Source organism: Myiozetetes cayanensis, unplaced genomic scaffold (assembly GCF_022539395.1).
Source record: "Myiozetetes cayanensis isolate MyiCay16 unplaced genomic scaffold, myiCay2020 scf4, whole genome shotgun sequence".
NCBI classification, from domain to species: domain Eukaryota; kingdom Metazoa; phylum Chordata; class Aves; order Passeriformes; family Tyrannidae; genus Myiozetetes; species Myiozetetes cayanensis.
In genome coordinates, this window is record NW_026087631.1 from 18,158,334 (window position 1) to 18,180,769 (window position 22,436).

At 40.4% G+C, this 22,436-nt stretch overlaps 1 protein-coding gene across 5 annotated transcripts in view; it reads left to right on the forward strand.

The window, feature by feature from the left end:
• The window catches only part of SEMA6A (semaphorin 6A), a 118,718-nt gene that overhangs the window by 65,413 nt on the left and 30,869 nt on the right, over nucleotides 1-22,436 (forward strand). For 2 of the 5 annotated variants that reach the window (XM_050328987.1, XM_050328988.1), the window contains exons 8-18: nucleotides 1,670-1,789; nucleotides 2,838-2,926; nucleotides 3,829-4,046; nucleotides 7,567-7,698; nucleotides 10,995-11,150; nucleotides 12,578-12,754; nucleotides 13,459-13,599; nucleotides 13,693-13,773; nucleotides 15,629-15,687; nucleotides 17,454-17,474; nucleotides 17,607-17,657. In XM_050328987.1, the coding sequence (XP_050184944.1) occupies nucleotides 1,670-1,789; nucleotides 2,838-2,926; nucleotides 3,829-4,046; nucleotides 7,567-7,698; nucleotides 10,995-11,150; nucleotides 12,578-12,754; nucleotides 13,459-13,599; nucleotides 13,693-13,773; nucleotides 15,629-15,687; nucleotides 17,454-17,474; nucleotides 17,607-17,657 (1,245 nt within the window). The remainder of the gene's footprint in view (nucleotides 1-1,669; nucleotides 1,790-2,837; nucleotides 2,927-3,828; nucleotides 4,047-7,566; nucleotides 7,699-10,994; nucleotides 11,151-12,577; nucleotides 12,755-13,458; nucleotides 13,600-13,692; nucleotides 13,774-15,628; nucleotides 15,688-17,453; nucleotides 17,475-17,606; nucleotides 17,658-22,436) is intronic. The other 3 variants (XM_050328989.1, XM_050328990.1, XM_050328991.1) reach the window with 2 other exon arrangements.

Consider the following 22,436-nt stretch of genomic DNA (forward strand, 5'->3'; position numbering starts at 1 on the left):
GCAGCCTGTAGCTATTACAGCTGATACGTGGGAATTGTAATTGGTCACATGGTATTCAGGAACTTGGCAGGAAAGAAACTAAATGCGTGGTTGTATTAAGAGGAGTTCAGACATCCATACCTAAACAATTCAGCTTTTTATTCTGTTTTAAATTTGGTTTTCATATCAGCGGAGGGGGATGTTGTAATTATTTTTTCTGTTTTGCTAAGAAAAATGCTCATTTTGAAGTAGTCAGATAAGGACAAGAATTGCATAATTCAGAACAAGGCATGCAATTCTGCTAATGAAGAACAGTCCAAATTTTAAATATGGAGCTGAAATTCACAGAATCAGAGATTGTTAGAGTTGGAAGGGACCTCTGGAGGTCATCTAGTCCAACCCCCCTGCCAAGGCAGGGTCACCTAGGCAATGTTACACAATGCATCCAGGTGGGTTTTGAATGTCTCCAGAGACGGAGACTCCATGACCTCCCTGGACAGCCTGTTCAAGCGCTCTGCCACCCTCAATGTATAGAAGTTCTTCCTCATGTAGAGGTGGAACTTCTTGTGTTTTAGTTTATGGCCAGTGCTCCTTGTCCTGTTGCTGGGCACCACTGAAAAGAGTCTGGCATGAGCCTCTTGGCACAGACCTTTGACATCTTTATATTTGTTAATGAGATCCTCTCTCAGTCTTAAATTAAAAGATGTCTGAAAGTGCAGTGAGGAGAGCTTGACCAATAAAAGCCTCTGTGCTTTGTCCTGGGTACGTCCCCAGTGCTGGTGCCTTCACCATAATCTCTGTCAAAGGAGGTGTAGGCAGTTCTAGTTTTTATGCCGTGCAACAGAGACACAAGTTTCTGTCCTCATGCTGCAATGCTTGTGCTCCTACCAGACATCATGTTTCAAGATCTGTCTCACAGAGGAAAACAGTCCTGTACAGTTACCATGACCTGCAAACAGATTAGGCAATGAATAAAATTTTAAAATGTTGCTATATCTTGTGCTTTTACCTCCTGATAGTGTTGCATCTTTTGGTTGTCCTTGGGGTGCCATTTTGTAGACCCTTTCTTATCACTAGTCTTCCAGTTCTTTAAAGAGAGAGGAATGCATAATTCATGCCTAAAATGCATGTTAGAAAAGAAACATTGATGGGCAATCCTCCTCCATCTCTTTGCATTGCTGTTTCGGCAGGGCTCCCAGCACGCTATTTAATTTTTTGCTAGTGATCTTTGGCAGAGGAAAAGTGCTCTCAAGAGGAGAATTTTTCATAAGTGTCAATTAGCCTACAGTCTCCAAGACCTGTCTGGTTTGCACCTCCAGTTAAAACTAACGGTTCTGTTATATTTGTTTTGCTCACATGCTTATGCAGGATTTCTGAGCATTGAACCAGAGGCTTGTACAGAAAAACTAGATAAGGTAGTTCAGTATGACACACCTAAAGTGGAGAAGAATTATTCCATAAGGTTTCTTCTCCTACAGCATCCCTCGGAAATTACCGTTTTGTAAACTAGTGACTTGCTTTTGTTCAGTACTCAGTCCCATTTACCCAGCTGGATTTTTTTTTTCCCTCCAGTATTCCTAAGGAGATTGTGATGGTTTTGTTTCCTCCATCTCATTTGACTGGTGATAGAAAGCAATTGTATTATTTGTAATGCTTCTTACCCCTTGTTTCTTCTTTCCTTACTCCCCAGAGGGAAAGCTGTATTCTGCCACAGTGACCGACTTCCTTGCAATAGATGCAGTCATATACCGAAGCCTTGGAGACAGCCCAACTCTGCGAACAGTTAAACATGACTCCAAGTGGTTGAAAGGTAGATAAACACACACATGATGAAAAAAGTGGCATCTCTGATGAGAGACTGGGATTCCTGACAGACCTCTTTGTCATTTCATTTCACCTATGCTTACTGGCAGAAAGAAGGAACTAGTTTACATCTCTTGCTTACCCTGATCTGTTTATCTCTTTCTCTCTTCTTCTGACCCCAAGTTACTGGACCTCGTAGAACCTGTGAGCTAGGTAGACCAGAATATGTATTCCAGTGAGCTTTCCAAGCTGAAATCCACCAGTTTACATCTGTTGGATGTAAAGGTTGGAACCTGCAGGGCTCGGTGTGCTTTGTCTGTGTTTGAAAATACTCCTGCCACAGGACTGTTAGGTAACAGTCAAGGCTTTATGAAGTGTAGAAGGTTTATCCTGTAAATGTTAAGATTCATTAATGAAAATAAATTATGGGAATATTGCACAAAGCCTTTCTGTTATAGTTCTTAGGGACTGTACTGCTGTCATTAAATTAGGCAATTTCTGTGCTCTAAATGCCCTCATTGTTAAGAACTGTGCTGTTTAGCTTTATGTAGGCGTTAGGAATAGTTAGCATTTGTAGTGATTTTAAGTTAGCATTTTAGAGTGAGCAAAGCCATGGTTTGAAGTCTTTTTCTGCATGCAGAAATGTTTTGCCAGATGTCAACTTTAGCTGTCCCACTTCGCTTGCTGCTACGGAGACATGTGGGCAGAAACAGCTACCTGGTTTGTTACTCACTCCACTCACAGCGTGCATGCCATAAAGAGCACTGCTTGGACCCCTCAGGCATACAGTTATAAATGCCTGTTTACCTCTGCTCTTACTCCACGCAGGGCAGATATATTAGTGGCAAAGGCTTAACTACTTTGCAGTGATGTTGCACAGACTTTTCCCAGGTTCTCCTGTCCCCAGACAGATTTTTCTGTGGCGAAGTTGTTAGTTCTGAAAACTGATCAAGTTTGTCAAATGCAGATGTTTCTGGATATTGTGTGAATGTATTTGGCATACTATATGCTGTATGTGGTGCCTAAATAGGATGTCTTTGGTTGTTTTTCTCTAGAACCATACTTTGTTCAGGCAGTGGACTATGGCAATTACATATACTTCTTCTTCCGGGAAATAGCAGTGGAGTACAACAGCATGGGAAAGGTAAGGGCAAAAACGCTGCCTTGAATGACTGTCAGATTCAGGAGGATGAAAATGTATGCTATTCTTGGACCAATGCTGTTAGGAGTGACCTTGAAATGAGAACTATAAATCATGATGACAAGGTCATCATTTTGAGAGGATTCCTATTGCTCAAGCCAAAAGGTTGGTTGGAGTGAAACATTGCACTGTCTTGAAAGGAAACTGTGGTTTCTTACAGTAATGGTTTATGCTGGAGTCTCTTTTCTGAAATTATAAAAAGCACAAGGCTAATGTAGTTAGTTCAGCATAGTAGATAATTGTTAAAAATGGATTCCAAAGCAAGGAAATATTTTTTCTGTAAGAAATATGAATTGGAGTGCTGAATAAACAGAGGTAGGAATTTTGTGCTCTGGTATTCTGCAAAGAATAATTAAACGCTTTTTGCGTTTTTGCTAATTTTACAATAGCTTTCTGACTAAGCAGTCAGAAAAGCTGACCAAGGTCACAAAGGTGGAGAGCAGGAATAAAAGCCCAGCAATATTTACATAGTTTTTAAGTGCTGAAAACACAAGAGTCAGAGCAGGCAGTGTGGGTTGCAGGGATTGTGAATATGAAATGTGCTTTTGTTTGGGGAAATAGAAAGCTAAGCAGTCTGTATGGAAATGAGTTTTATATGGGTTGAGAACAGATCTCCTGAAGGATTTATGGCTGTATTGTAAATGCCACAGTCTTATCTTTCATAGCACAGTGTTCCAAAGCGTAATTTTTCTCTGTTTCTTATTTGTCACAAATTATAGAAATGTGGTATTAAATTAAGCACCTTGCTGTGTTATTTCAAATATTTTAAAAGCAGTATTCCAGCAAAGTCTTTGGTTCAAACAATCATTTAGTTTTCTCCATTGTTTTTTCATTTTTTCTTCCAGGTAGTTTTCCCAAGGGTGGCCCAGGTTTGCAAAAATGACATGGGAGGATCTCAGAGAGTGCTGGAAAAACAGTGGACTTCCTTTCTCAAGGCTCGGTTGAACTGCTCAGTTCCTGGCGATTCACACTTCTACTTTAACATACTGCAGGCAGTTACAGATGTTATCCATTTCAATGGCCGGGATGTTGTTTTAGCAACATTCTCCACTCCATATAATAGGTAATAGGCACAATAACCTTTTACCTTCTATTTCCTTTATGTTTTGCTTTTCTCTGCAGTTTCTTTTCACTTTATGAAGGTACAAGAAGTGATTGCTCATGCACTGTAATTATAATGTGCTATGCACTTACTGATAGTTTGTGTTTCTTTTTAAGGAACTTTGGTATTGCTTATTGCATTTTATATCTGATGACTTAAAGAAGCTTTGAGCCATTTACTATTGGGACACATTCCTTGGACATACTTTTCTTTCCATGGGAATAATTCACACCAGCCACCAAGAAGTGTTGCAGTGTGTAACTTGCAGAATATTATTCCAAAGAGAAAACATCATTTTTTTTCGCACAAAGAAAGAACTGGGTCTGTCCTGTTTATATGTAAACCTCCAAGAACCACATTATCCTTCCCTTTATTTCTTGCATCCCTGCTGACCCTTGCATTGATCCTTAACCCTGCATTGACCCTGCTAACCTTTGAATCTCCTGGGAGATCCAAGGTCCTAAGCTATCTTGCTGGCTGGGAAGGAGGGTCCCCAGAACATCTATTTCACGGTTTGCATGTTTCTCCAAAAGTGTGAGTTCACCTGCAAAGACTTTATTACTGTTACACATTATAACATGTTTCTCCAGAATTTATTAGAAGTTTTATCCAACTATTGAGGACTCCCAGACAAGTTAAAAAAAATAGTAGCATTCTAATTAAAAACTATATTGCAATTTCGCAGAGTAACATTTAGGCTAAAAGGTGAACTTCATTTGTGAAATTCATCTAGTTTTGCTATACACTTGCTACCTCTTGTCAAAGCCTGACCTCAGTGAGGTCATTCACAGAACTGACTTCAAATGAGAGTAAGCCTGAGACTGTAATGTATAATCACTGCTTTTGACATCAAAACAATAGGAACTGCAATGGAATAATTATGCTACCAGTAGGGAATACAAGCTTAAATTAAGATGATCTCTTTGCATGCAATCTGGCTTAATACAAACAAGTGAACAAACAGAGATTCAACATCAGAAAATAGATTGTATCTTGCGATATTATCTCAAAATTAAGATTGTCTTCCCATTCTGCTAGTATTTCCTGTGGTGGATAATGAATAACTCTTTTCCTTAAAACTTGCATTTTAAAATCTAAGTACTTGGAGTAAAAATCAAGATACTATTTTATAGGCCCCAGTTTTTGCCAGACACTGAAGATGACAGGAAGCATATATTCTTGGAGACACCTTTTGAAGCAGACCTGGCAGTCAGGAGGGCCAGTCATGTCCTGGGGGGCATCAGGCAAAGCATCACCAGTCAGTCAGGGGAGGTGATTGTCCCACTCTGCTCTGCACTGGGGCAGCCTCACCTTGAATATTGTGGCAGTTTTGGGCACCACAATGTAAGAAGGATACTAAACTATTAGAGAACATCCAAAGGAGGTCTACAAAGATGATGAAGGGCCTTCAAGTGAAGCTGCATGAGGAGCACCTGAGGTCACTTGGTCTGTTCAGCCTGGAGAAGAGGAGACCCAGGGGAGACCTCATTGCAGTCCACAACTTCCTCACATAAGAGGAAGAGGAGGAGCAGGCAGTGATCTCTTCTCTGTGGTGACCAGTGACAGAACCCAAGGGAATGACCGGAAATTGTGTCGGGGAGGCTTAGGTTGGATATCAGGAAAAGGTTCTTCACCCAGAGGGTGGTTTGGACAACACCCTCAGGCACATGGTGTGATTCTTGGGGTGTTTCAGTGCAGGGCCAGGAACTGGACTTCAGTGATCCTTGTAGGTCACTTCCAATTCAGGATATTTCATGACCCTGTGAAACCTCTAAGGTGGACTCATCTTTTTCATTCCTCCTTTAGTAAGGAAAAGCTGCAACAAATACCTCTGGTCTCTGGAACAAAATTTCCCCCTAGAGTGAACTGCAAGAGATTCCTCAGTCTAATCTGAGGTCACTCAGGGTAGCAGCTGGTGATGGATTGTAGTCCAGTGGCTCAGAGATGCCTTGGCTGTGACCCACAGCACTCCATCCTTACCACTTCATTGTGCTACAGACCTGCAAACTGCCATCCTTAATAGTAAAAGATGTTGCAGTCCTCTAACCACAGCAATCCCTCCATCACTATGTGTTGAGTAGAGTTCTCAGCACTTTTAGTTCTGTGTAACACACCTCAAGATTTTAGGTTTGTTTTGTTTTGTTTTTTCCTTTACAACTTAATTCAGCAAAGTGCAAAATCTTATTGCTGGAGTGGGTCTTGAGGTCTCTTTTAGGGAGAGGGCCTCTCTGTGTCAAAATACACCCTTGACCATGTTTTACATCAGCATTTACATGCCTTCATTTTAAACTCCCGTTCTGTAGTATCACATTAATGTAGAGCTTTGAAGTTTCCTTCCCCATAAAAGAAAAATCTGTGGATATCAAAGTAAGACTAATACTGTCTCCCTACTTTTTTTTCATTTTTCTTCAGTAATACACATTTTGAAACCTTTTAATATTCAAACAGTTATTTTTCTATCAATTTATATACCTATATGAGTTTAGTTTTATTCTCTGTAACAGTATTATAGTTACTATATTTTGTCTTAGCGTATAATAAACTACTAGATAAGAGCAGGATTGAAAGCCTCAGCTATCTGGGTTCATGCTGTTTACACAGTGAAATCAAGTGGTGAAAGCCAGACACTAATAGAGTAGTTCATGCACAAAAAAAGGAAAGGAGGAGAGTATTTCACATATTAAAAAAAAAGGAAAGATGGATAAATGAATAATTCATGTTTCCAAGTGATTGACCATGGGAAACCCTTAAGACTTTCAGAAACTATGTAGGTGTAGAGTATAATTATGTTTAGACAATGCTGTCGTACAGTTGCATGAAAATATTCAAAAAGTTGAAATTTGCAACATTATAATCTAAAAACAACATTGAATTTGCTTCTGTAAGCTCTTTACATCTCATTGAGTACAGCAAATTCCCGAGCACAGTTAACGCCTTTCCATTGGGAATACCTGGTAGAGGTCAGGCTGTGGGAGAATGGAGTGATTACACGTAAATGCCACCTCAGTGGCACATTGCAGCACGGTTTCAGTTTGATTAGCACCAGCTTCTGAACTGTCTACTTTTTGAGTAGTGACTACTGTCTATTCTTTGAGGCATGACAGGGACTGTCAGTACTGAGAGATGTTATGACTTACAGGAAGTTAGATTTCCAGATAATGGGCTTTGAACGAGACTGGCCATTACTCCTTATGCACTGCCAGTGGTAGCCGGAGTTTCCCAGATTCTTTCCCTTCTTCAAGATAAATGCAATTACCTCTTTCTTTAGAGACTTTGAAATAAATTCTGCTGGCACAAGCTGTCTGCTGATTGGTATGTTTCAGGCTTTTCCATGGGGCTGGCTTTTCCTGTCAATACTGGATTCAGAGTTCAGAAGGGAGTAGCCTGTGACACTAAGACTCCTACACAGCATGTTTTTTGCTCAAGGTTTTATGCGTAACTGCGAAATAAGTAACAATTTCTGGGAAATGTCACTTTGCAGCATCCCTGGCTCTGCAGTCTGTGCCTATGACATGCTTGACATTGCCAATGTATTTACTGGGAGATTCAAAGAACAAAAGTCTCCAGACTCCACATGGACACCTGTTCCTGATGAACGAGTGCCCAAGCCCAGGTACGTTTCATGTATGATGATATTGCTCTGTTTCTTCAGGCAGGTTTTTTGATAATTTGAAGAGTCTTGTAAGGTGCAGATACAGTTCTACATGTTGCAGCAGTAAAATAGAAGTTGAGTTGAATTTGGATCTAAAGTATACAAGTGAGAATTTTTCCACTTAAAGAAGATTTGTGTAGCATAAATCATGCCAGCATGAGATCCACTTGGTGAGAATAATCACTTAAAAGTGTTGTGAATTACACACCTGTTGCAAATTGGTTTGGTAATGGATATATCTTACTGCAAAGCCTGCACCAGTTCTGTAGTTTGCTGTTCTGTGATTAACATGCAATTTAAGTACCACAGTGGATGCATTATGGAAAGAAAAAAAGAGCATTCCACCAAACTGGAGATTCAGTTTACTTCATTCCTCCTATGAGCTGTTCTCCCTGTTTCCACTTCCTTTGTGTTTCCATGTATCTCCTCTATTACACTGTCTTCATACTTCCTGAAAATAGCCATTTCATACAAAATGCTGTTGACAGACACTTGTTAACTCATTTACACCAGTCATTTTTTGCTCTGAGGTATTGATATGTGTGTAGATAAATCAAATTCATTTATGATAGTTAAGCTCTATCACTTAAATGCATGTTTTACACTGTTTGTGATATCTTAAATAACTTAAAAAGAAAAATACATCTGGAGTACTCTGTGCAGTATTTAGTACCACAGTAGAAAAAGGATCTAAACCTATTAGAGACATCCAAAGGAGGGCAATGAGGATGGTGAAGGGCCTTGAGGGGAAGCCATACAGGGAGTGACTGAGGTCACTTGGTCTATTCAGCCTGGAAAAGAGGAGACTGAGGGGAGACCTCATTGCAGTTACAACTTCCTTGTGAGGAGAAGAGGAGGGGCAGGCACTGATCTCTTCTCTGTGGTGACCAGTGACAGGACCCAAGGGAATGGCCTGAAATTGTGTCAGGGGAGGCTTAGGTTGGATATCAGGAAAAGGTTCTTGGGCTGGGCACTGGAACAGGCTTCCCAGGGAAGTGGTCAGAGGACCAAGCCTGAGAGAGTTCAGGAAGTGTTTGGACAACATCTTCAGGCACCTGGTATGATTCTTGGGGTGTTCCAGTGCAGGACCAGGAACTGGACTTCAGTGATCATTGTGGGTCACTTCCAGCTCTGGATGCTCTGTGATTCTATGATTTTACAAAGCTTTATGGTGGCAACTGAGTCTCTGCCTAATCCGAGTTTGGTCCATCATGTTTTAGAATTGCCAAGTGTAGCATTCCTGTGCTGTATTTATTCTGAAGTTGTCTCTCAAGAGAAGAACTTGTAGGTGACTGGAAAATCTGACAAATTCTGTGTTTATTTTCAGTCTGAGCCTTAGTAAGGCACCTTCTAGCACTGTTGCTGGATTTTTTTCTGCATTCTTCAGTGTTTCAACAAGTTGTTGACATGATAGGCTGCCATGGGACTGCAAAGCTGCCCTACAGCTCCGAGGTCATTTGTTTGGGACTTACTCAGTGAATATTGTCAGGGAAGAGGGAAAGGAGAAGGACAAATCTCTTTCAGTAGGAAGGAAGATAAGTAAGTTGCATTATCAGTCTGAGATGAGCCAATAGCAGGTTAACAATTTTGTTGAAGATGGGATAATACTTCTCTTTTTAAGCCTGCAGAACATAATGTGAAGTGAATTTTGAACACTGTTTCATGTAACATTTGACCCTCAATTTGCTTAATAGAAATAATCATTACTTCTAACTCAACGTTGAAGTACATGAGAGGCACCTTTGAAAAAAGGCCATTTTTAATATCTCAAAATGGTGCAGAAACATTAGTGATCCCAACATTTCTCAGAAACCTACTGGAGCCTTTCAGGGGCCTTGTTTCCCTGTTTGGCCGAACAGCGGGGTTTACTTGGCTTTATGTTTACTGGATTAAACCAGTTTTGAGATTAAAACAGGATTAATCCAATCATGCAATTAGGATTAAGGAGTAAATAGGCCTCCAGTTTAGATATACAGAAAGCCTAGGCACCACGGTGCCAGAAGGCATAGGCTGCTCCCTTGAGTTCTCTGGGAATGTTGCCTCACGAGTCAGAACCCTTGCAAAAACCTAGGAAACTAGTGATGCCCTTGGTTTCTTCTTCTCTGCCTCTATTGCTAGTTCTACCTGCAGTTACAAGACAACCGAAGTATTTTGGATATGAAGAGGCAAGAGCACACAGTGTCTGCACGTAGTTTGCTTTCCTCAGCTCAGACTTGTTGGGACCAGACTTGTTCCCTCCAGTCCTATGCTACCTTCCTACATAAGATTTATTTACCTAATGTTTGAATATTTATCTGAACCTGAGCAACACATATGATAGGACCAGTGCTGTATTTTGTTCATGTTGACATTACTCCATTGATGTCAGTGACTATCCACATAAGAGTAGATAAAAATTGGACACTGCTGTGTGTTTATGAGTGATTGGTTCATCTTTCATCTTTCCATCTCACAGTGACTCAAAGGTTTGAAGACTCATAGTACTCTAGAAAATGACATCAAATGCACCTTTTGTTAGAGAAAATTGCCTACAAAATACAAACAACAGGCAAAGCATTTTTCTGCTTCCATTGTAGAGATGGCTTGTCCAGGCACGAAAGTTAAGCTACCTCTTAGGATCAGGGTAGATTTTAGAAATAAGGTGAGCACTTTTGCATTTAAAATGCAAAAAATGATAGATGACATTTCGGAGAAAGTCCTCAAAGTGCTATCATTCTTAAATCATCTCATCCAAATAGAGTGAAAGGTAAAATCAGTGTTTACATGGATGCTATCTATGCTGTCCTCTCTGGTACTCTGCTTTCTACCAGACAGGACTGAAAGCGACGTTCTTTCACACCTTGTTAAAAAAATCAACTTCCTTCTGTATTATAGAGACTGCTTTTATTCTAGGAAAGAGCAGTCAACTAGGCAAGTTACAGATAGGAAAGTACCTGTGCCAGTGGGCAGAATTACGCCAAGTGTGTGCATGCAGTGATTAGGTTCCATGTGAGTGGATAAACTACAAACTCCCTGTATAACACTCCTGATGAAGAAATGCCTTTGTGCTTTTAGGTGACATGTGAAGTTCTTTTGAATGAAGGATAGAGCAAGATTTTAGGCTTCCTTTGGGGGGCTGAACAAGTCCACTAGACTTCTCAATCCTCCATTTAAACTCTTGTAAGGCACATCAGATTTTAAACAGGGCCTCATAACAAAAGAAGGTTTGCTCTTGATGTCAAATAAGTTTTCTTGTTTTACTCTCTTGTTTTATATAGGCCTGGTTGCTGTGCTGGCTCTACATCATTAGAAAAATATGTAACATCTAATGAGTTCCCAGATGATACTCTGAACTTCATCAAAACACATCCACTGATGGATGAGGCTGTACCTTCCATTGTTAATCGACCCTGGTTCCTGAGAACAATGGTCAGGTGTGTACCACTAAGTGAACTCTTGTCCTCATTGTAGCTGTCAGGTTGTGCTAATAGCCTTGCTCCAAGTGCTCTCCAACTCTGTAAATGTCCTTGGTGTGCTGGGCATGAATCCAGCAAGGAGTGGTGGCAGAGCTGAGCAGATGCTGCAGAACTCCCTGAACAGCTTTCAAGAATAGAAGAACCCTCAGTCCTTTCCAGCCACACCGTGCTGAAAAAGGATCTTGGAGGAAATGCTGTGCAGGGAAGGTTGACCCGCCTGCCGGATTATGTATCAATGTTTGAGAACGGCTCTGTAGAAAAATTTGGGCAAGGATCAGCAGAGAACTTGGGAATATGTATGCAGGATACAAATATGTCTGCCAGGATATGTTCACAGGATATGTAGTTGTCTGTCAGGTTATGTACTGGTATGCTTTAATGTATGCAAAAGTGTATAGGCATAAGTAATCACAAAGCCTGTATCCTTTCCATGGCAACAACAACAAAAAAATAACAGATTTGTACAAAGGCTCATACATCAGCAAGGGGTAAATACACCATCACTTTCCTATCAAAATACATTCTCACTCTTTACCGTGGTCACTATACTACTTATCTACCTTCCAGCTGTGAGCAGAATAATGTGACTAACTTTTGCCATATTTTGCTCTCTTCCTCTGAACGAGGGTAGAGTTTTGTGCTGGGCAGTGTTTAGTTCTGAAGAATCTGACTTAGTTTTAGTAATATGTCTTCTGTCAGGTTTTTATGTCAGATTTTATGCCTACAACCAAAAATGAGAGCAGCAAACTCTGCAGAGTGCTTCACCTTTGTAGCCAGTACCAGCTAACTGCTACCAAATTGCCAATAAATTTATTTTCAATTAATTGAGTCATCCCAAGATTTGATATCACCCCAGTACTGAATTCGCTTGGTGAGGGTTTTACTTTTAGTGAGGTAAAATGGTGTTTAGCATTGTAATATTGTACTGGCACAGCTTTTCCTGAAAAAAAAAAAAAAAACAAAACCAAAAAACGGTTGAATCTAGTTCAGTTATCATTATTGCTTCTTTTAACATGACAGAGTGTGAAATTTTGAAAAAGTTCACTGTGCTGACTCTTTTGCTGCCTGAAGAAATCACCATGCTTTTCCTTTTGATTAGAATGATAGTACCTAAATGCCCTCAGACTCTTAACATCACTTCAGCTTTCTGCAGATGATTCTGCTTCCTGTTGGTCATATGGACATGCAAACACATGAAAATTCCCCAACATCTAGGGACCCAAACTACAGTACAGTCTGTGTTGACTTATAGGCAGGTAGGAAAAGTGCTTAAATATGTTACATAGTTGCTAGAAGGCTGCAGTGCAATTATCTGAAGTGGGAAAAGTGATTAAAAAATTACAATCTAACCTCGAGTGATGCAAAATACTGTATTTTTATTTTAGATACCGACTGACCAAAATTGCTGTGGACTCTGCTGCTGGGCCTTATCAGAACTACACTGTGGTTTTCCTGGGGTCAGAGAAGGGAATCATCTTGAAGTTCTTGGCACGGACAGGAAACACTGGTTTCCTAAATGACAGCCTTTTCCTGGAGGAGATCAGTGTTTACAATCCTGAAAAGTGTGTATCTGATTCTTTGTAGTCATGTACGGGTGACTTTGAACTTGTGATTTCCCAGAGAGTACTCTGTCCCACAGAAAGAGAAGTGGTTAGAGAAGCCAAGTATTTTCAGTAACTTTAAATTGTTTGGGGAGGGGATGTCTGCTTATCAGTTTCTACATTGCAATAAGATTTTTTTATTTAGTATGTGTAGAAAATAGCCCATCCTCTGCAGCAGCTGCTGGATAATTAAAAGTGAAGTTCTGCAAAGGAAGATTAATTTTCTAATCCCATAAAAAAACCCTGATTCCTCTCCAAATAACTCAACAACCAGGAAGCTACTCTCAAAGGGAAGTTTTCCACATTTCAGTCTTCCTCAAATATGCCTAAGGGGCCTTTGAAGTGGGCCATAATCATGCAGAAATTTCAGCTACTTTGAGTGCTGGAGAAGAATAAACACAAAAAATGAAGGGCCCTCAGAAACTTGTCTGTTGTGTTGTCTCTCTCTAATTCTTATTCCGCTGTCCCATGCATTTTTAATACTTGCTTATGTGTCTATCAGTGTTTTTAGTGGCTTTTGTAAGGATTTTTCCTTGACTTGTTCAATTCTACCTTTCTTGGGGTTTTTTTTGGGGTTTTTTTTTCAGCTTGAGGAATCACTAAGGTTTCCTCTGGTTTCCCAGGAGAACCCATCTGTAACCTTATCTCACTTTTTTCCTACTCAGGTGCAGCTACGATGGTATGGAGGACAAGCGGATTGTGGGCATGCAGCTTGACAAGCCCAGCAGTGCCCTGTACATCGCCTTTTCCACCTGTGTCATCAAGGTTCCCTTGGGACGTTGTGAGCGTCATGGCAAATGCAAAAAGTAGGTGTTTTCTGGTGGTGTCGGAAGCCTGAGCAGTAGGTGTAGGGAGTCAGAAGTGCTCACGAATGCCGCCTTGTGCTCTTCTTTCTCAAGGGCCTGCATAGCGTCCAGAGACCCGTACTGTGGATGGGTGAAGGAGAGCGGGGTGTGCACGCAGCTGGTCCTTGGCTCCAAGTGAGTAAGGGCTCTGGCTAAATGGGATGCAAAGCTCTGGCGGTGGCGCCAGGCAGTCTTGGGCACAGCTATTTGAAACATGGGGCTCTTAGGGAAGGAAAAATGTGGGAAGTGTTTGTTTCTACCTTATTTGCATTCACTTCTGAAATGTCTCACAAATTTTTTTGATGTGAAGTGTCAGCTGATTGGTAACTGCTGAAAGAGGAGGAAGAAGAAAATGAAAGAGCTGTACTAAGGTCCGCGTGTTACTGAAAGGAGCGAACTGGGTGGATATGTCTGGACCAGCCTACACTGGAGCCATCACAGCTGATTAAAGAGGCAATAGAATCCAAATTAAATTACTGAAGCAGTTTATCCACTGAAAACAAAACCAGTCTTTCTAATTTACTGTGCATTACTATGAGGAATCACAGAGCACATTAAGGGCTTAAAGCAGATTTAGAGAAGTGCTGGGTCTCCCCTTGCTTAACAGTAAAATTTCATTATTTTATAATTATAAAAGTCTATAAAGGCTACAGGGAGCAGACCCACTTCAGAGCTCACATTTCTTGGCCACTTCTGACACACCTCATGCTTGCCCACTCTGAGGTATACAGGTACACTTCCTCAAGGTACAAGTGGAAGTGTAGCGCAGACATTGCAGGTGTAGCCTTGACAGCACCACAGCTGGCTCCACTCAACCTTCAGTTACAATCCCTGTGCTTCTGTCTTGTTCTTAACCTGCTATTTCAGTTCAAATTATTTTGTCCACTGGGGAAGGTATAGCTGTATGTGTCTGTTTATGCTTTACTACAAGAGTATGGGCTGCTCCTGACTGGACATTTGGTAGAATAATATTAAAATGCACCTGTGCCAGTTTTTTTCAGCATTCCAAAAGTGTTTGGGTCCTTTTGAACTTCGTGGCAATCTTTATGGCGCTTCTGTACCTTATGGAATGCAGCTCCCTCATTCATCGGTAGATCGATCGAGACACAGGCAGTGCAGCTTGCAGTGGTGAAGTCCAGAAGTGAGCAAGGCAGCCCATGCTCTGGCCAGTGCTTAGAAAGGGATCCAGATCAGCTGTGGAGATGTCTGGTGAACTTCTAAGCTAGCCACCAGAAGGCAGAGATGTGAGCTGCCCTCCTGGAGCAGGTGATAGTTGACCAGAAGCTGAGAATGAGTTTTCTCCAAGGGTAATTATACCTCAAGGGCAGGATCCTAGCTAATGTAGACAAGGGCTTGTGTTGGAAGTTTTCCAAGGTTCTTGTCATTCGCCTTTGACCACACAGGAAGTTGGAAGAACAGCTTCAGTAGTTATCTAAAATCACAGTCAGAGGTTAGGGGTGTAAACAGAGCATGTCAGAAAATCCTGTGTCTTTCAATAGAGCACTTTGAGTTGAAGGGAATATATTCTGTGGGCTGGACCTTATGCCTTGCAGCCTCAGCCAGCATAGTACCTAAATGATTGGAATGCAGGTTGTCTTCCCCCAGCACAGTACCTGCCCAGTGGGTTAGCGTCCTTCTCACACCAAAGAATCAGTGCACCTGGTCTACTATGTGAACAACCTAAGGTTGGGTTATAGTTGCTCCCAATAATATTATGTATTTAACAGTTTAAAACCCACAAATCTCTTTTCCTCCCTTGGTAATGAGGCATGAAGTGGATTTTTTAGAAGTAATAATATGAAGACAAAGCATCATCAGAAGTCAAGAAATCATTAAGCAATGATGAATAACTTGTATGTCTGTGTTAAGTTTTTTTAGCCTTTGTGTGGAATTTCCAAAGAAATGGCCAGTTGCACATTTGATAACTTTTTTTCTGGTTGTGCCTGTGACTGTTGTTATTCATACTGTTTTGTTTTTTTGTATTATTCAGACTGGCATTTGAACAGGACATAGAACATGGCAATACAGATGGCCTGGGTGACTGCCAAAGTAAGCAAAGCTTTTACTCTCTCTTCACCATGTGTCACAGTATTCTTGTGAATGCCTCAGAAGGATGCCTCGAATGCCATTACCTGTCAGGCATTCTTTTGTAAGCCCCAACAGGAACAGCAACCGCAGCTAATGATGCAGGTTCAGAAGAGGAACTGTTGTTTAAATGTGTTTGAGGAAAATAGCCCAGTTTGTGTGATTTATACAAACATCAGACTTCAAAGCAGTTACACAGTGAGAAAAGCTCAGCTCTAGAGGATATTGATTACAGCAATGACATAATGAATTGGGTGTTCATTGTCTTTATTAGCCACGGTGGTTGGACTGTTTATGTACAGAAGTGGCTTGGTTTCTTGGTGTAGTCTGTGACATGGAATACATTCCCGTGCAGCACAGGGAGACGGTGAAATATATCTTCAGTTTTGGATCTGGACAACTGCTTAGTTTGTGAAGCTTAGAGGATTTTACACACAGTCTGGGACAACTTAGTGGTATTAAGGGTTATGTACCACTGACTCTGCCTAAGAAATTTTAATAGTACACCTTGGGTACTGACAGCATGAGTTGAAAGCTTAAAGTCTTTAAACATTTATGGTTTTGCACTGAAATGCGTAAAAGTGCATAGCTTGCACTGCATGCAGAGGAACATTGCATGCTGATTTCTGAGCCTTCAGGAATACCAACATCTGTGTTCAGGACAACTCTTGTTCCAAATGTTCTCTCCAAAGTTGGTTTGATTCTGAGCCCCAAATATTATTTATAAACCTCACAAAATCAAGACACATTCTTTTCAGTGCAATTTGCACTGATGCCTGTAGATGCAATAAAACTGATGAAGCTGAGGAATTTATGTACAGTGAGAGAGTCATTACTTCTGGAATACAGAGCAAAATAACAGAGGGCTAGAGTGTGCCATGGGATACAGCATGGGCCAGCTGCTTTGTAGAGAGCCAGAGCTTTCTCATGCCTTGTGCATCCTTATTCAAGAGCCATTAATTACTGTGATCACTGTGCTTGAAGGAGTGCAACGATTTCAGCCTCTGCCCTAAGATAGGGTTGTGTAGGCTGTCTCAAAAGATTTTTGAAGGAGGTGTATACGTACTCTGCCCTCTGTTCCCTGTAAAATGGGTTAGAACCAAAATCAGGTCAGTTCCCAGCTGGTGCATCTTTGCCCTTTTCAGCAGTTCTGCTCTCCTTGGGCAAATAGGTTAGGCAGGAGTGGAGTGTACCTGATATCTGTTACATACAGAAGAAGGGGTAGGAAATTATTCAGGAACACCACATTGTGCTCATGGAGAGAGATCTGCCTCTGTGCAGAAAGCAACAAAGCCCATGCCCTGCTTAAATCCCTCTTTAGCCCTGAATGATGCATTGAACCTTGACACTGCACAGGGGTAGATTTCATTCCCTGCTAAGCCAGCTGATCTTATTACTTCATGTGGTCATGGGTCATCTGAGTTTTGTCTTTATTGCTGGCTGCATCCCTTGCAATGCCTTGCATTAGATTAGGACTTGTAAAGAAAGCCATGGCAGGGAGGACACTGGCCTTCCCACTTGCTACCCCTTGTACAGAGCTGGTCGTGAACACTTTGAAAGCCCGACATTGTTTTTGGGTATGTCTGAATATTAGTGTTGCCTGGGTCCTTAGTGTACTAACCACATACTTAAATATGTCAGCTGAAACATAAATGGTTGCTAGCAGCAAACTATTTAAAAGAAAAAACAAATGAAAAATAATGATTTTTCCCCTGTTATTTGTCTTTCAGATTCCTTCGTAGCCCTGAATGGTAAGGAAGTTCTTAGTTTCATTATTTACTGACAGCAAATACATTTTGGAGGAATCACTTTTTACTAAACTTTTAAGTATTTTCATACTTCTGTTGTATTAAATGTTTCTTCCCAATTTATTTTGTTCATAGACATTTCAACTGCTTCACCTGATCATGAAATGTCTTACGACACAGTGTATGGTCAGTTTATGAGTGTTTTTAAAAATTCTCCCCAGATCCTCATGTTAGTTAGTAGTTCCTGTACTGAAATAGTTGTTACCCTTCTTTACTTGTTTTGTCTTGGTTCTGAGGGCCCGATTCACTAATCATAATTAGGATTAAGTTATACCTCTTGATTTTCAATCCCTTTTTCTTGTCCTCCCGCAAAACTGTCTCCACTAAATTAAGTCAGATAAGGCCTATTTTAATGGCATGCCAGCAGACATCATTAAGAGTATGCTTCATCTGAACTCTCAAAGGAACCCTTGGGTACAGTGATGCATCTTACCTGTTCACTAGGAAAAACAGTATAGCAGCTCACATCCAATTCATGAGCCATCCAGGCTGGTGTCATTACTGCTGCAGTGGCCAGTCAGAGATACCTTAGGGAAAGGAAGGGAATTACCCTAGGGTAGAAAGTTCTCTCATAAGGAAAACTAGCCATATGCATTGAGACTGGCTTATGCTTCAGTTCCTGAAGGTCCTTGTCGCTTTTAGGGTGAGTCATTTATGTTGTCCATTCTTGCAGTATCTTATTGCCTGAATGGGGCCCAGTCTGTAAAAAAGAATAAAAGAAATTCACATAGCAAATTAAATTACCTGAGCTGAGGAGGATCATTTCTGCAAGCGTACAGTACCAGTTTCCCATGAGGCAGTTGTTAATCTATGCTCATAGTGCTTTCCATCATTTTGTTCTGCATATTTGTAAGTGGATTATGCAGAAGTGAAAAATAAATGTCTTCATGAGGAATCATTGACGAATAAATAATCACTTTAAATTCAAACCTAGGCATACATTGCAATAGTTTTTCTTTATGGACATCCTGAACAAAGATAAGTACTCACAAGCTGAGGATATGTGGTATTGCTCCCAGTGAAGTCAGTGACAAATTTCCATATAGGGTAAGAGCTTCCTTGTAGTGTTACTTTCAGACTGTATAAGACTAGCAGTTCAGCAAGGCTAGGTCAAATTCACCTTATATTTGGCTGAACATAGCAAGAGATAGGTTAATGTGAAGCTGTGATGAACTTTTAATTGATCCTTTCATCTCATGCCTGCAGAATATGAAGGTGTAAAACAGAAGCAATGACAGCTCAGTACAGCAGAATAGAAATAACTGGAGGCACAGTAGTGCTTTCAACATTTGTAAAACTAAAATCAAATTCCCCTTGTTGTTTATTACCAGGAAATGAAAAATGTGCAGGTGAAACTTGTTTGAAAATATGATAATGAAAACCAGTGAAGGGAATGTACAAAATCAAAGGCAAGTTAAGACTTTGTAATATATGGAAGACTCACAGTTTCATCTGCATATACTGTTTGTACTTTCCTTCATTATAAAATTGCTGTATTTCCAATGCACCAGAGCACCAAGAAAAGTAATCACAAAATCCATGCTACTGAATGTAAAGACAAGAAAGTGGTTTTGGACATAGTGCTGATGTGCCAGAAATGTTCTAGACTTGCTGTTTCTAAGTGAATTCATAGGCTACAAAGTTATAGCTGTGAGACTGTGGTTCTGGATCCTGCCAACTACAGTATGAGTAGGAACTTTGGTAAAAACTCATATGACTTAGAAAGCAGAAGAGTGTTTCCAGTGAGCAGCAGAGTGAAAAAAGCTGGAATCCAAGAGAGTATGGTTAAAAAAAGGGAGTCCATTTTACTGTCAAGGCCAAAGACAGACCCCATAAATGAACCCAGCTTTTAAGTAGAACCCTACAGACAGATGCACTGGAGAAATGCTGACCCAGCATTAACATGGATTCACATTCATGCTCTGTCTTTCACAGGTTATTTCATTTACCCTTCTCACGTACACCCTGATAACAAGGCTGCTAGGCAAGTCAGTTCCTCCTTTTATGGCTTTAGTTAAAGTATCTGTTCTGATATTATTGCAGTCAGCCTTTCTTTTCACCTATCATGGCAAAATATGAAAGAAAATGCACTAGTCACCTCTATTGATCTTCCACATCAGAAGTACAAAAATCCTAGGATGAGGTAATAAACCAGTCTTATTAAACATGTTCATGTTTGCGAACTGTAGTGACTGATCTGAGTAATTTTTTTTTTCTTGAGAAAACAAAAAATTTACGAATGGTCTATTTTAATGTTACTGAGTGCAGTCTAATGCATAAGTAAATGGCATGTCGTAATAGATTAAGCCTCAGAACACTGGGATAAACCAGAATACCATCCAAGTGAATGCTCAGGGATTTTTTGGATTCAGTGGGCCAAATATACCCAAAAGGATCTAAAACTCAAGACAAAAGAAGTCTTAAGGCCTGATTCTCTTGATTTACTCCACTATAATTCACTCTCCTTCAAAAGACTTACTGCCAATCTGTAGCAGTGTGAATGAAAGGAGAACCAAGCCCTTAATCTTTGTATCCTTGGCATCGTACTCCTCGTAAGTTTGGCAGGTGGACTTCTTTCTAAGGCGGTCTTACATGATCAGTTTACTACAACTAAAATGCTAAGTCCACACGGATGACTCCTCAAGTGTCACCCAAGGAGAGGATAGCAGACTAAAGGACTGGCTGCAGAAGGTCAGAGAGAAATTATGCAAGAGCCACATATTTAAACAAGGAGATTAGGCTAGATTCCTCTGCAAAATTCTAAGCAGCTTCAATTACCTTTGGAAACATCAATTCTTAGTGAATTGGGCCCTTATTTAACCCTCTAGCCAATAGTCCCTTCTCCCTCTGTAGTATTGATTTAGCTTTTCCCTCTAATTGTCTAATTAGGTTGCTATAGCTGTTAATAGGATAGCGTGCAGACATCTTAACCTCTGAGATCCTAATGACTTGTGCATATTAGAGCAACTATCAAATACGTATTGAATCTCTGTCTTTGTTTTAAACCTGAAAAAATCTGCTTACGTTTTACAAGTGCACTTCAGAACAAGCTCTAGTTACAGAAGTGCAGCCTTTCTGAATCATTATCCGTGCTTGTAGACACTAAGTGCTTTTACTCTGCCTCTGTTACTTGATTACAGCACTCCAAATGAAAAGTTTTTGCAAATAATGGAAGCACCTAAACCAGATTTTTTAAAAGTGTGTCTGTTTGATTTTTACATGTTTGCTTTAAACAAAGACATTTGAAAAGCACTATGTGTACAGTTTTTCAGTTATTCGGACACTTTGCTTTAAAACGAAAGCAGAATTGGTTTTTCAGATGTTTTTGTATTAACCATTATTAACATAGAGGTACTGGCCACACCTCAGATGTGCAAAGGCCTCTTTAAATTTCAGCAAAGCCTATTTGCACAGTCAGAGTGGTAAAAATGGTGTAATGGGAAAAAAAGGCCCACTATGCACTGCAAACTATACGACACATTGTAAAGGTTTAATAATGGCTGTGTGGGAGAAGGCCAGGACTGGGTTGCCTGACACTTCAGTCTTTTCTGTTTATGAGAGAAACTTAAGTAGCTCACACATTTGTGGTGCCACTCTGCTCGGAACTGAAATTCACCCAGTAGGACTGGCTATTCAGACGCTTAGAGGGCACTGTGATACTGCTTAGGGGAGCAGTATCACTGCCCCATAAGTGGTTGCAGAGTACTGCTCTGACACAACTGGGACAGGCTAAGGTTTAATCTGCTCCTGCCCTGCTTCCTCAAAATCAAATGGAAGAAAGTTTATCTGTATTAGCTGTGGAAGCTTGCTTTTCAGTGTGTACTTGACTAACACATTAGTAACAGAGAGAATAGACTGATTTCTTTCATTTGTATAAAACCTCTCTCTACCTAGTGACCATCTGGTACACATTAATATCTTCTCAAAGTCTTAGCTTTCCATTACAAGGAAGTTCTCTGTGTATTGGCAACATATGGTTCAGGAAATATTTTTTTTTCCCAGAAAAATGTGTCCCTTAGGCACATACTTCCTCTAGATTACTGTATTGTGACATGTTTTTCTTTAACTCTACTTATAGCTTTTCCTTAGAATTCCCCCTTTAAATACACTTAAAAGTGCAAGTGTCTGGACAGAGATATGGGTGTATAAATGCATATCAAACACAGGCAAAACCATGATTGCTACTTGGCAAGATTTTCTTCTCTTTTACCTCCTTATAAGCAATGACTAATTGCTTTCTTATGTTGAGTGCAGCACTATTTGTAGGCTGACCAAATACTGTACACATTATTGTGGCTGCTGAATGGGGTATTAACTCGGAGTCTGGAACACCATGAATGCTGGCACTGTGGATTAGTCCTTAGGGAAAAGAAAACATAAAAATCCCATAATTTCCATTTTCTAGCCTGTTCTCTGCCCTGTTATTTGTCTTATTTGCTGGGGATGAGCACAGGAATTGACAAGCGTAAAATGGTGTTGGAGTGAACACTTTCATGCTCCAGCATTTTGTTACTTCAAGAGGGCGTGTGCTTTCAGTTGCTAGACCTCTACCTATCCTTTTGGAAACAAGCAGACCTGCTGCAGGAGTGCTGTGGAGCAGGCAGCACAATTGGATCAGAGTCCATCATTATCTAACTGTGTGTTACCAATATTCCCAGCTATGCTGTGGTTTATGGAAATCTTTTAAAAGATGATAATGTTCTGGCTTCTCTTCTCTATTTGAGTGACATTAAAAGTTCTGTCTTAACAAAATACAGGCTTTAATCTGCCATGTTAAAGAAAGATGGCTGGGAGAAACCACACTTTCTACCATGAGTGGGTAAAAAATAATCCAGTGCCTTTGTTACTATAAGCCTTCAGACTGAAGTCCAGAGCTAAACTGTGTTAATGATAAGCTGTAGTTGA